This window comes from Grampus griseus, assembly GCF_964374135.1.
Source record: "Grampus griseus genome assembly, chromosome: 2".
Taxonomy (NCBI): domain Eukaryota; kingdom Metazoa; phylum Chordata; class Mammalia; order Artiodactyla; family Delphinidae; genus Grampus; species Grampus griseus.
In genome coordinates, this window is record NC_139018.1 from 2,187,651 (window position 1) to 2,201,027 (window position 13,377).

General features: G+C 41.3%; 1 protein-coding gene across 12 annotated transcripts in view; it reads right to left on the reverse strand.

Annotated features, from left to right (window-relative positions):
• The window catches only part of MARK3 (microtubule affinity regulating kinase 3), a 107,666-nt gene that overhangs the window by 62,049 nt on the left and 32,240 nt on the right, over positions 1–13,377 (reverse strand). For 10 of the 12 annotated variants that reach the window (XM_082647090.1, XM_082647085.1, XM_082647089.1 and 7 more), the window contains one exon: positions 6,127–6,180. In XM_082647090.1, the coding sequence (XP_082503216.1) occupies positions 6,127–6,180 (54 nt within the window). Of the gene's footprint in view, positions 1–6,126; positions 6,181–9,373; positions 9,405–13,377 lie in introns of those variants that run through there. The other 2 variants (XM_082647080.1, XM_082647082.1) reach the window with 2 other exon arrangements.

The window sequence follows — 13,377 nt, forward strand, 5'->3', positions numbered from 1 at the left end:
GGTCTTCATCCTAAAAAGGTGATGTTCTGTATATGGTGGGATTGGAAGGGAGTCCTCTATTACGAGTTCCTTCAGGAAAACCCAACGATTAATTCCAACGAGTACTGCTTCCAATTAGACTAACTGAAGGCAGCACTTGACAAAAAGCGTTCAGAATTAGTCAACAGAGAACACATAATCTTCCATCAGGATAACGCAAGACCGCATGTTTCTTTGATGACCAGGCAAAAACTGTTGCAGCTTGGCTGCGAAGTTCTGATTCATCCGTCGTATTCACCAGACATTGCACCTTTGGATTTCCATTTATTCCGGTCTTTACAAAATTCTCTTAATGGAAAAAATGTCAATTCCCTGGGAGACTGTAAAAGGCACCTGGAACAGTTCTTTGCTCAAAAAGAGAAAAAGTTTTGGGAAGATGGAACTATGAAGTTGCCTGAAAAATGGCAGAAGGTAGTGGAACAAAAGGGTGAATACATTATTCAATAAAGTTCTTCGCGAAAATGAAAAATGTGTCTTTTATTTTTACTTTAAAACTGAAGGCACTTTTCGGCCAACCCAATATTTCCTCAACCTTGAAACTATTTACTAACTTCTTCATAGCTACTACAAAGAAAGCCTCAGGTTAGTTCCCATCTCAGTTAGGGAAATTTAATTACAGGAGGGGGCCATAATGAAGTGGAAATAGCCCATGCTTTGGAGTCAGGCTAAGATTTACATCTTTGCTCCATCACTTACGAACTGGAGAGTCTGACTATACCAACTTCTCAGACTCTGTCTCCTCAATGGAAAATCAAGATGGTAGTAATACTCACCTAACAGAGTATGAAGGTGAAAAGATATCTATCAGACTAGCTACTGTGAGAACGCCTATATGTGTAAGAACATGGGAAGCATATGCTCTAGTATCTAATGACAATGAATTCCTATCCAACTAATATACCTGGGACATTGCTTACAGCAAATGCTCTATGGTCTAAACTGTGGTAAACATGTTTTCATTTAGAGTTCATTAATGCTCGACTCAATGATGACTACACCTATCATAAAATGACTGCCCAAGCAGCTATCACTTATTAGTCAGGGGACGTTGGGCAGATTACTTTATCTCCCTGGCCTCTCTTTCCTGAATAACAGAACTTACTTCATGAAGCTGTCCCACAATGTGATATTTGGAGATGGAGCATTTGGGAATTAAGTTGGTTTAGATGAGGTCATGAGGGTGGGTCCTTATGATGGGATTAAGTACCCTTATAAGTAGAGACATCAAACAGCATGCTCATGTACCTTCCCCCTACTTTGCTATGAAGACACAGTGAGACGGCAGCCCTCTGTAAGCCAAAGAGAGAGCTTGCACCAGAACCCGACCATGCTGGCAACCCTGATTTTGGACTTCCCAGCCTCTACAACTGTGTGAAATAAATGTCTGTTGTTTAAGACACCCAGTCTACAGAATTTTGTTATAGTGGCTCGAGCAAACTAATACAGTACTCCATATATACTAAATGCGCAAATATTAGCCGTGATCAGAAGTAGTCTACTGCAAATAAGTCCTATGAGACCTAAGCCAGAACCTACCATTCAATCCTTAAGCTTTACTTATTTCCTGTGAGGGTAAAATTTAAAAAACAAACAAAAAATATCTCCTGGGAAAAGAATCTTAAAAAAAAAAGGAGTGGATATATGTATATGTATAACTGATTCACTCTGCTGTACACCTGAAACTAACAACATTGTAAATCAACTACATGCCAATAAAAGTTAAAAAAAAAAAATCTCCCACTCTCCCTCAAAACCAATATTCAGCAGGACACACAATAATAGCAAACACTCGGTCCTTACCATGTGCTAGGAACTACACTCAGCTCTTCTAAGGGCTTTTATTTTATTATTATTTTTTAACATCTTTATTGGAGTATAATTGCTTTACAATGGTGTGTTAGTTTCTGCTTTATAACAAAGGGAATCAGCTATACATAAACATATATCCCCATATCTTCTCCCTCTTGCGTCTCCCTCCCACCCTCCCTATCCCACCCTTCTAGGTGGTCACAAAGCACCAAGCTGATCTCCCTGTGCTAAGGGCTTTTAAATGTTAACTTATTTAATTCTCACCACAGCCCTAGAGGTACTGTTATTATTTCCATTTTACAAACAGGGAAACTAAGATCCAGGAAGGTGACTTGTCACACAGCTAGGCTGGGTTGAAGTCGAGATTTGAATCCATGTAGGCTGGCTTAACTGTGTTCCTAACCATTACTCTATAATCCCTCTTTACATTAACACACTACTCCAAGATGAGAAAAGAAAATAACTTTAGATGGGTTACACTTAGTGTACTTGCATGTCTTTTTTTTTTCTTTTATAAATTTATTTATTTTTGGCTGCGTTGGGTCTTCGTTGCTTCACGTGGGCTTCTCACTGCGGTGGCTTCTCTTGTTGCAGAGCACAGGCTCTAGGCACGCGGGCTTCAGTAGTTGTGGCTCGCTGGCTTCAGCAGTTGTGACTCGCAGGCTCTAGAGCGCAGGCTCAGTAGTTGTGCCACACGGGCTTGGTTGCTCCGCGGCACGTGGGATCTTCCCGGACCAGGGATCAAACCCATGTCCCCTGCACTGGCAGGCAGGTTCTTAACCACTGGGCAACCAGGGAAGCCCTACTTGCATGTCTTAATAAATTCATAACTTGCTTCTTAATGACAAACTTGAATTTAATAAAACAAGATTATCTGTAACCAAATCAAAGCTAAAAATGGGGCTTCCCTGGTGGCGCAGTGGTTTAGAGTCCGCCTGCCGATGCACGGGACAAGCGTTCGTGCCCCGGTCCGGGAAGATCCCACATGCCACGGAGCGGTTGGGCCCGTGAGCCATGGCCGCTGAGCCTGAGCGTCTGGAGCCTGTGCTCCGCAACGGGAGACACCACAACAGTGAGAGGTCCGTGTACCCCCCACTCCCCCAAAAAAAAAAAAAAAAAAGCTGAAAGTGACTTTGTAAAACCAGGAGGAAGACTAACATTTTTTTTCACTCCTGTTGTTTTCAAAATCATTAAAGGTACACAACATTACAGAGTTCTTTAACGGCTGACCTAAAAGACATTTATGGACAGAAAATGTCTCAGGGATAGTACTCAGAAATTGAGATGTACAAAAACAATGGAGAAAAATATATCTTACTAGAATCTAACATTTATTCACTCAGTGGCTGGAAAAATTAAAAGGAAAAGTGAAGAACCTGTCAGTGAAAATAACATCAGTTTACTAATATGCAGTCAACTCAGGTTTGCTTAAATGCGTTTATCAGATGTACATGATTCAATGTGTAAGCCAGAATACTGTGAACATTTTGAAATGACACTATTTTAAACACCTGTGTTCAAACACTGCCTGAATGAGCCAGTCCACATTTTTTTTGGTAGTGGCAGTACAAAAAGATCGCATATTGTTGATGGCAGAATGTTGTTAGCTCCTAAGGCCATACACCAAGTTCCAGAGTTTAAAATCACAATATACAGAGATTTGAGTGAGCAGGTGTGATACAACTGTGAGTGGTGCTGAGGAAGAAAACAAGCTGCAAGCACCACTATTACAAGGGCAAAAGATGCCAGGTATACACCACTCTGCTGCCACCTTTCCATGGAAAGGGAACTCAGCGAAAAAGAATGTGAAGGAAGTATTTATAGAATGCTTCTAATTTATAAGAACACAAACACATGATTTATGATTTAAAACAATGCCCTACAAACTGAAAACATTACACTTATCAAATTATTTAACTTGGACGGATCTGCCTTTAGTATAAATTTTTTGTGGATGGTTCATACTTGAGCTATACCAAACAAATCTTAAAAGTCTTATTATTTATATGCCAAAATTAATGATGATAAAAATCTGCATCACACCACCAAGCTAAACAGACAGCCTACCAGGTACTAAATTGGTAATGATGTGACAAACAGTAATTTGGAATAATAACAAAAAAGAACAGTGGTAATTAAAAACTATGACCAAAAATAATGAAAAAAAGCAAGCAAGAAAAATCACAACCGACTCAAGACAATACTATGATAAAATTCTTCCTAGAAAACTGCTAGAATTCCAGTTATCTGCAAGTACACATGAATAGTGGAAGATCTGTAACATTCGAATACTGAATTAGAATCCTTAGCAAACTTCTCTACATGCTAATTTTAGTTCTGAATACCAAGTTTTAGTAACCTCTAACTTATTAATTACTACCAAGTCCTTAGATATATGAAGAAATGAGTTTAAGGAAATGGATACAATTTCATGTTCAGAACAAAGGACTGGAAATTTTGGATCCTTCCAGGGCCACCCTGAGAACCCTTAAGGCCCACTATGCCCTGCAGAGCCACTTGTTTAAATAACATTTTCAGTGCAAGATAAAATCTGTCTCCCTCTCCACCTTAATCCCACACACACACAGTTTCAAAATTATGATGATATAAATAGAAAATAACCAACAGAACTAGAACTACATTAGAAATGTAGATAGGGCATGATTACCCTTAAAATGTCTTACGTACTGCTTTGCAGTTTATGAAACTCTTTGATATGTATTATTTCATTAATATAATCCATCATGAGAAGATTAAATCTCCATTTAATTAGTTATTTTTATTATTATTTTCAACTGAAGTATAGTTGACATACAATATTATGTTAGTTTCAGGTGTACAACACAGTGATGTGACAATCAAATACATTATGAAATCATCACCATGATAACTCCAATAACCATCTGTCACCATACAAAATTATTACAGCATTACTGACTACATTCCTTATGCTGTATATTATATCCCCATGACTTGTTTACTTTATAACTAAAAGTTTATATCTGTTAATCCCCTTTACCTATTTCACTCAGCTCCCCTCTGGCAACCAACAGTTTCGCTCTCTGTAAGCCTGTTTCTGTTTTATTTTGTTTGTCTATTTGTTTTATTTTTTAGATTCCACATATAAATGAGATCATATGGTACCTGTCTTTCTGTCTGACTTATTTCACTTAGTGAAATTATCTTCATTTTAAAAGATGAGAAGCCCAACGTCCAGAAAGTTAAGTGACCTGCTCAAGGTCAAGTTACACATTCAGCTAAGTGGCAGAGGACTTCCTGTTCTTTTTTTTTTTTTTGCGGTACGCGGGCCTCTCACTGCCGTGGCCTCTCCCGCCGTGGAGCACAGGCTCTGGACGCGCAGGCCCAGCGGCCATGGCCCACGGGCGCAGCCGCTCTGCGGCATGTGGGATCCTCCTGGACCGGGGCACGAACCCACGTCCCCTGCATCGGCAGGCGGACTCCCAACCACTGCGCCACCAGGGAAGCCTGACTTCCTGTTCTTATTTCTAGGTCTCTGTATCCCCCAGCTACCATAGGCCAAGTCTAGAAAGCAAATGAAGTATGTAAAAAGGCTCTGCAAAACCAAAAGGAACTAAAAGGATCTTATTATGAAGATCATTAATCATTCACTGATGCACCAGTGAAATACCTATGACCAGGCCCTACCTGAGCAATTAAATCTCCCTATGGGCCAGTCATCAGGATTTTGAAAAGAGGCCCAGGTGATTTTAACATGCACCAGGTTGAGAACTCCTGATCTACATTAGATAATACAAATGGCAATAGCTCATTAACAAACATGTTTTCAACTATCAATTTAGTTTTACTTTTATATTTTCCTTTTATATCAATTAATCATCACTCCTTGATTAGACATATTGTGGTAGCTTAAGAAAGCCAAAGTGCTGACTTTAGAGATCTCAGTATTAGCTGTAAGAAAGATGTGTAACTCTGCTTAAGACTAATTACATGAAACTATGTTGTTCTGTCTTTTTTATAACTCTATTCTAGTCAATATTTAGAATATTCAAAGTACAGCCTTCAGTTTGTGCTATTAAGAACATTTAAAAATCATTATCTTCAACTGAAGGAAAAAAATACAACAATACTACATTTAAACCATATTAAATTTAAGTTGCATTCATTTGAGGAAGAGGAAGCTTTACTGTACTAAATACAATAAATAAAAATAATAGTAGAGGTAATTAATGGACAAATTAGATGACAATTAGCACTGAAAATCATTAAAAAAAAAACTGGATACTGGACCAATCTTACCTTTTGTAGACTTGTTGGATTCAACTGAGTTTTGTCAATTATTTTTATTGCGACCTAGAAAAAAATTAATATTTATGGATTTTAAGAATTTGGTCATTATAGACTAATTAGTAATAGTTTTGTAAATGCCCAGACATGTAGCATTGTTAAATAGCAAGCAAGTAAACAAACCTCAGAAACCTAAAACTCAACCAGTTACAATTATATTTTACACTTTGTAAATATTTTATAATTGACAAGAGGGGCTTCATGCAAATAAGGGTATTTTATAACATTTTACATTTAAGTTACCTATAGACACAGGGAAAATAAGTCTCCCAGAAACCACCTCCTAACCCCTCCCAAAAGGGGAGAGAGATTATACAATGAAAACAATTCTAAAAATATGGCAATGTAGCAAATCTATTCATTATTTTCTGACACTTTAATTTTATCTGACTCTGGGATACAAGGGCAGGAACTATAGCTTTTATAGGTTTATACAGCCCAAAATGCTTTCTAGAGTGTCCAGCACAAAGTGGGAGCTGGTTAATTGAGTAAATATACGAACAAATAAGTTGGTGTTGAATCTGAAAACTTTAAAAACATCTTATTTCAATAAAAAAGCTCTTTAGAGAAGAGGAAGAGGCACGAGCTCTTCGAGAAGGAAAAGGCACTCTTAGAGAAGGAAAAGGCCCTAGCTTCAGATCAATCAACAAGCTAACCAAATGAGTATGTACAGAGGGAACAAATGGGTCCCCTAGTAGTCTTTGTTCAAAAAGGGGTGAGGCAGTCTAAAAATAAGGCACTAAGACATAGGAAGAAAGAGCTACAGCTTCTAATTATATGCACTTATCTTAAAAAAAGAAAAAAAATTAAGTTGTACTAACCCTGCACCGACATCCTCACCTAGCCAGTCTGTCTTTTCTTGCTTAAAAATGAACTACGTGCACTGTGGTAACCTAAATGGGAGGGAAGTCCAAAAGGGAGGGGATATCTGTATGTGTATGGCTGATTCATTTTGTTGTGCAGTGGAGGCTAACACAACATTGTAAAGCAACCATACTCCAATAAAAATTAATTAAAAGAAAAAAGTGAACTACGGCTAACCAGAACTAGGAACTATGGATATCGAGAAGGGGGGATGGGGTGATGACAGGGGACGGAAGGAAACGTAAGTGAAGACAGAGGCTTTGCCATGAATTAGGGAACATAATTAACCCAGCTTTGCACCTGAGGTCCAGAACAACAAATGGTCTCACCCCATGTCAATGAGGCTGTGTTCCTACTATATGTCCCTCAGAACACAGATCCAATAAGAAGCACCACAGAAGAAAGGGACTATAGTCAAAATCTGGGGAAAGTGTTCAAAGATTCTTTGTCAACGGTTCTAGAACTTTTTGGTCCCCTTTATATTCTTAAAGATTATGCTGGACTTCCCTGGTGGCGCAGTGGTTAAGAATCCACCTGCCAATGCAGGGGACATGGGTTCGACACTGGTCTGGGAAGATCCCACATGACACAGAGCAACTAAGCCCGTGAGCCACAACTACTGGGCCTGTGCTCTAGAGCCCACAAGCCACAACTACTGAGCCCACGTGTCACAACTACTGAAGCCTGTGTGCCTAGAGCTCGTGCTCCGTAACAAGAGAAGCCACCGCAGTGAGAAGCCCACGCACCACAACAAAGAGTAGCGCCTGCTTGCCACAACTAGAGAAAGCCCGTGCGCAGCAATGAAGACCCAACGTAGCCAAAAATAAATAAATAAAATAATCAAAAAAAATTTTTTTTAAAGAAAAATAAATTAAAAATAAGTGCTGGGGCTTCCCTGGTGGTGCAGTGGCTGAGAGTCCGCCTGCCGATGCAGGGGACACGGGTTCGTGCCCCGGTCCAGGAAGATCCCACATGCCGCGGAGCGGCTGGGCCCGTGAGCCGTGGCCACTGGGCCTGTGCGTCCAGAGCCTGTGCTCCGCGGTGTGGGAGGCCACAACAGTGAGAGGCCCGAGTACCGCAAAAAAAACAAAAACCAAAAAATAACTGCTGAACAACTCATTTCAACATAATAATATTCAACAAATGGTGCTGGGGCGGGGCGGGGGATTCCCTGGTGGTGCAGTGCTTAAGAATCTGCCTGCCAATGCAGGGGACACGGGTTTGAACCCTGGTCCGGGAAGATCCCACATGCCGCGGAGCAACTAAGTCGGTGAACCACAACTACTGAGCCTGCGCTCTAGAGCCTGTGAGCCACAACTACTGAAGCCCACGCGCCTAGAGCCCGTGCTCCGCGACAAAAGAAGCCACTGCAGTGAGAAGCCTGCGCACTGCAACAAACAGTAGCCACTGCTCGCCACAACTAGAGAAAGCCCACACACAGCAACAAAGACCCAACACAGCCAAAAATAATAAATAAAATTAAAAAACAGATGGTGCTGGGGAAATGATATCCACATGCAAAAGAATGAAGTTATCAGACTCTTAACCTAACATCAAATACAAAAATTAGCTCAGCGTGGATCAAAGACCTAAATCTACGACCTATAAAACTATCAAATTCTTAGAAGAAAACATAGGGCAAAGCTTCATGACATTTCAAATTTTATGCATCAAAAGACGTTATCAACAGAGTAAAAAGGCAACCCACAGAATGGGAAATAATATTTGCAAATTACATATGTGATAAGGGATTAATATCCAGAATATACAGAGAACTCTGAAAACTCAACAAAAACCTGATTTAAAAATGGGCAAAGGGGCTTCCCTGGTGGCGCAGTGGTTGAGAGTCTGCCTGCCGATGCAGGGGACACAGGTTCGTGCCCCGGTCCGGGAAGATCCCACATGCCGCGGAGCAGCTGGGCCTGTGAGCCACGGCCGCTGAGCCTGCGCCTCCGGAGCCTGTGCTCCTCAACGGGAGAGGTCACAACAGTGAGAAGCCCGCGTACAGCAAAAAAAAAAAAAAAAAAAAAAAAAGGGCAAAGGACTTGAGATGTTTCTCCAGAGAAGATATACAAATGGTCAATAAGCACATAAAAAAGACGCTCAACATCCCTCATCATTAGAAAAATGCAAATCAAAACTAGGAAACACCACTCCACACCCAACTGGATGGCTTACTGCCAAAAACCCCCAGAAAATAATAAGCCTTTGTGAGGATGTGGAGAAACTGGAACCCTTGTGCACTGTTGGTAGGATTGTATAAAATGGTACAGCCACTGTTAAAAAAAAAAAAAAAAAAGTACAGATTTCCTCAAAAAATTAAAAATAGAATTACCAGATGATCCAGCAGTTCCACTTCCGGTATGTACCCAGAACTGAAAGCAAGGATGGATGGACGGATAGATTGATTGACTGATTGATTTTTGGCTGTGTTGGGTCTTCGTTGCTGTACCGCAGGCCTTCTCTAGTTGTGGTGACTGGGGGCTACTCTTCGTTGCGGTGCGTGGGCTTCTCACAGCGGTGGCTTCTCTTGTGGTGGAGCACAGGCTCTAGGCGTGCAGGCTTCAGTAGTTGTGGCATGCGGGCTCAGTAGTTGTGGCTCGCAGGCTCTAGAGCACAGGCTCAGTAGTTGTGGCCCATGGGCTTAGTTGCTCCACGGCATGTGGGATCTTCCCCTACCAGGGCTCAAACCCGTGTCCCCCCCTGCACTGGCAGGTGGATTCTTAACCACTGCGCCACCAGGTAAGCCCGAAAGCGAGGATTTAAAAAGCTATTTGTGCACCCATGTTCATAGCAGCATTATGTATAGTAGCTAAGATGTGGAAGCAACTCAAGAGATCATCAAGGGGGACTTCCCTGGAGGTCCAGTGGTTAGGACTCCACACTTCCACTGCAGAGGGCACAGGTTCAATCTCTGGTCAGGGAACTAATATCCCACAAGCCACGTAGCATGGCCAAATAAAAAAGTTCATCAAGGGATTAATGGAAAAGCTCAATGAGGCACATCCATAAGATGGAATATTATTCAGTCTTATAAAGGAAGGAAATTCTGGCACCTGCTACAACATGGATGAACCTTGAGGACACTATGCTAAGTGAAATAAAACAGTCACAAAAATACAAATACTGCATGCTTCCACTCTTATGAGGTCCCTAGAGTATTCAAAAGCATGGCGACAGAAAGGAGAATGGTGGTGGCTGGGGGGAGGGGGGAGGGGGAATTTAATGGGTGTAGAGTTTCAGTTTTATAAGATGTAGAGTTCTAGAGATGAATGGTGGTGATGGCTGCACAGCATTATGGATGTATTTAATACCACTGAAATATACACTTTAAAACAGTTAAGATAATACATTTTATATGCATTTTATCACCATAAAAAAATTGGGAAAAAGTCTATTAGTGTTAATATAAATAACATTTTAATGAAATTCTCAAATGTCCTCCTGTAGTCAATCTGTTATGATATCACATGTCACATACTTCTGGAAAATTCTACTGTACGCTCGTGAGAAAGAACGGAAGAAGCAAATAATGTCTTAAATAGTATTACCAAAACAGTTTTGATTTTGCAGACGCCCTAAAATGGTCTCAGAAAACCTCCAGGGGTCCACATCCCTACTTCAAGAACTGCTGCACTATTCATATTAAAGCTTTTTTTTTTTTTTTAACTGATTAACTTGGTTTAAAGCCTCCATCTGCCCATGCCATTTGATTACTTCCTATGAACCTATTAACCTCCTAAGGAGCTAAAGAAAGGGAAAGACTGCAGCAAGGCATCCAGTGAGTCTGACCCTGAAGTACAAGGAACCCATCACCCCTTCACCCCTGACTGGGGTAGGCAAAAAATCAGAATTGGTGGGGGAGGGAGAGTTAATGAGTGTGTGTGCTTGCAAAAAGCAAAGTCAAAATTCTGATTCTATATTTGGAAAATATAAGTCTTGATGGAAACTACAGTAAATAAATCTAAAGGAAATACTGGCTGCTGGAATATGCAAACAATGACCACCTTGTGCATAACTCAATGGGGAGAAGACATCCTGTTATAGCCCTAGAGCACTACCTGTACACAAGGAGCATTCAATAAACGCTTACTGGGGTGATCTGAGGCCTTGAATACTCGCATTAGTAACCACACACACATCAGAGATGGAGATAGAACAGTGAAGAAACAGGGTTTCTGGTGTTTTAACAAATACCAATGTGTGTTTTTTTGTTTTTTTTGTGTTTTTTTGCGGTACGGGGGCCTCTCACTATTGTGGCCTCTCCCGCTGCAGAGCACAGGCTCTGGACGCGCAGGCTCAGCGGCCATGGCTCACGGGCCCAGCTGCTCCGTGGCATGTGGGATCTTCCCGGACCAGGGCACGAAGCCGTGTCCCCTGCATCGGCAGGCGGACTCTCAACCACTGCGCCACCTGGGAAGCCCACCAATGTGGCTTTAAAATTCCATTATTTTAAAGCTGAGGGAACTCCCTGGCAGTCCAGTGGTTAGGACTCTGCATTTCCACTGAACGGTACACAGGTTCGATTCCTGGTCGGGGAACTAAGATCCTGCAAGCTGTGTGGCGCAGCCAAAAAAGAAAAAAATAATTTAAAGTTGAATGAATGAATTTTCTTCAAACTTTACTTTCATATGTAATTTTATGTGGTATACTTGGATCTCCAAAAGATCCAAGGGATTTCCATCTCCCAAAGGGATTTCCGAAGAAACCCCTTCAATAACACTGTTCTGGCCACAATTCTGTTTTCTTCCTCATTCTCATGGCCAAATCCATCAAAAATGCTGCCTTTCGAGCTCCTCTTTCCTCTGATCTTCTGAGACTTTGTTTCTATTCTCATGACAGGCCCCTTGATCACTAGTTTCTTCCGGTTCTGCTCAATATCCACCTTCTAAAGATTCTATTCTGATTTTGTTATTATATATTTTCATTTTCAAGTACTGCTGTTCAAAAAGTATCTAAAGCAAAAACAGAAAAAAAAATGTGTTGCATTCAGCTAAATCAAACTGTAGAAGAGAGTCATTTTATCAAAATCAAGTGTCCTCAGAGTGAAACATTATCATTTAACATGCTGTGTGTATGTGTGTCAATGAAAACTGAGGGGGAAGCTCCTAATCCCCTCTTCCTTCCAGTTCCCTTGCTGGGATGACTCAACTACCAAAATAACCTTGGCCCAGAGCTAGAGCCTGGAGAAGAGCTCAGACCTCAAGGTCACCAAAAGAGGAGGCAACTGTGGGGCATCACTTAGGTGCCTCAGAAAGATGCAGACTGGAGAGAAGACCACTGACTCATTCCCAAGGTTGTGGAGGGTGTGTGTGTGTGTGTGTGCGCGCGTGCGCGTAGGTGTGTGTGCGCATGCATGCGCGCACGGCAAAAGCCAAGGGAATTCACTAGGCAAGGAAACAGGAGTGTCCCTGGCACTTGTGTAAAGTTCTGGGAAATTCCATTTATTCACTCTGACGCCTAAAGCAAAGTGGAAAATTACAAAATAGGGATAAAGAGAGCTCACACATGAGAAGGGCTTCCCCCGCCCCCCGCCCAACATTCCTCAAATCAAGAGTCCAACAAACCTGCAGCAAATACTCACTGGAGGAAAAATCCGTATCTTCCACTTCCTGTCAATTAACCACTGGTCAAAAGATCCACCCTGCTCCTGACTGGTGTTAAAGCATCTACAACCACCAGCATCTACAAGAGCAGGCAGAAAAAGATCCCACGTCCTTTAAGAGGACACAATAATCCAGAAGAATGGTATATTAGTCAGCTCAGGCTGTCAAAACAAAAAATACCACAGACTGGACAGCTTAAAGAGCAGAAATTTATTTTCTCACAGTTGGAAGCTGGAAGTCAGAGATCGGGGTGCCAGCATGGGCAGTTCTTCTTGGCTTGCAGATGACCACCTTCTCACTGTGTCCTTACAAGTGGAAGAAAGCAAGCAAGCTCTCTGGTGTCTCTTTTTATAAGGACACTAATCCTATCAGATCGGGGCCTACCCTTATGACCTAGTTTAACCTAATTATTTCCACAAAGGCCCTACCTCCAAACAGGCTTTAACATCTAAATTCTAGGGGACACAATTCAGTCTACAGCAACGGAGAACAAGCCTATCAACTATAACAGCTCCCTACAAAATAAAACTTCAAATCAAAACCTAACAATACAAACAAAATGGGTGAATGGCACAAGCACAGGGTGGAGTAAAAGAGGCACACACAAAATAATAAATACTGTATGATTTCCACTGTAAAATTTTAAGAGAAAAAAACAGAATATGGTGTTTTAGAAGTCAGGATAGTGGTTATCTTGGGGAGGAAGGCCAGTGAAATGATTAGAAGGAGGTAC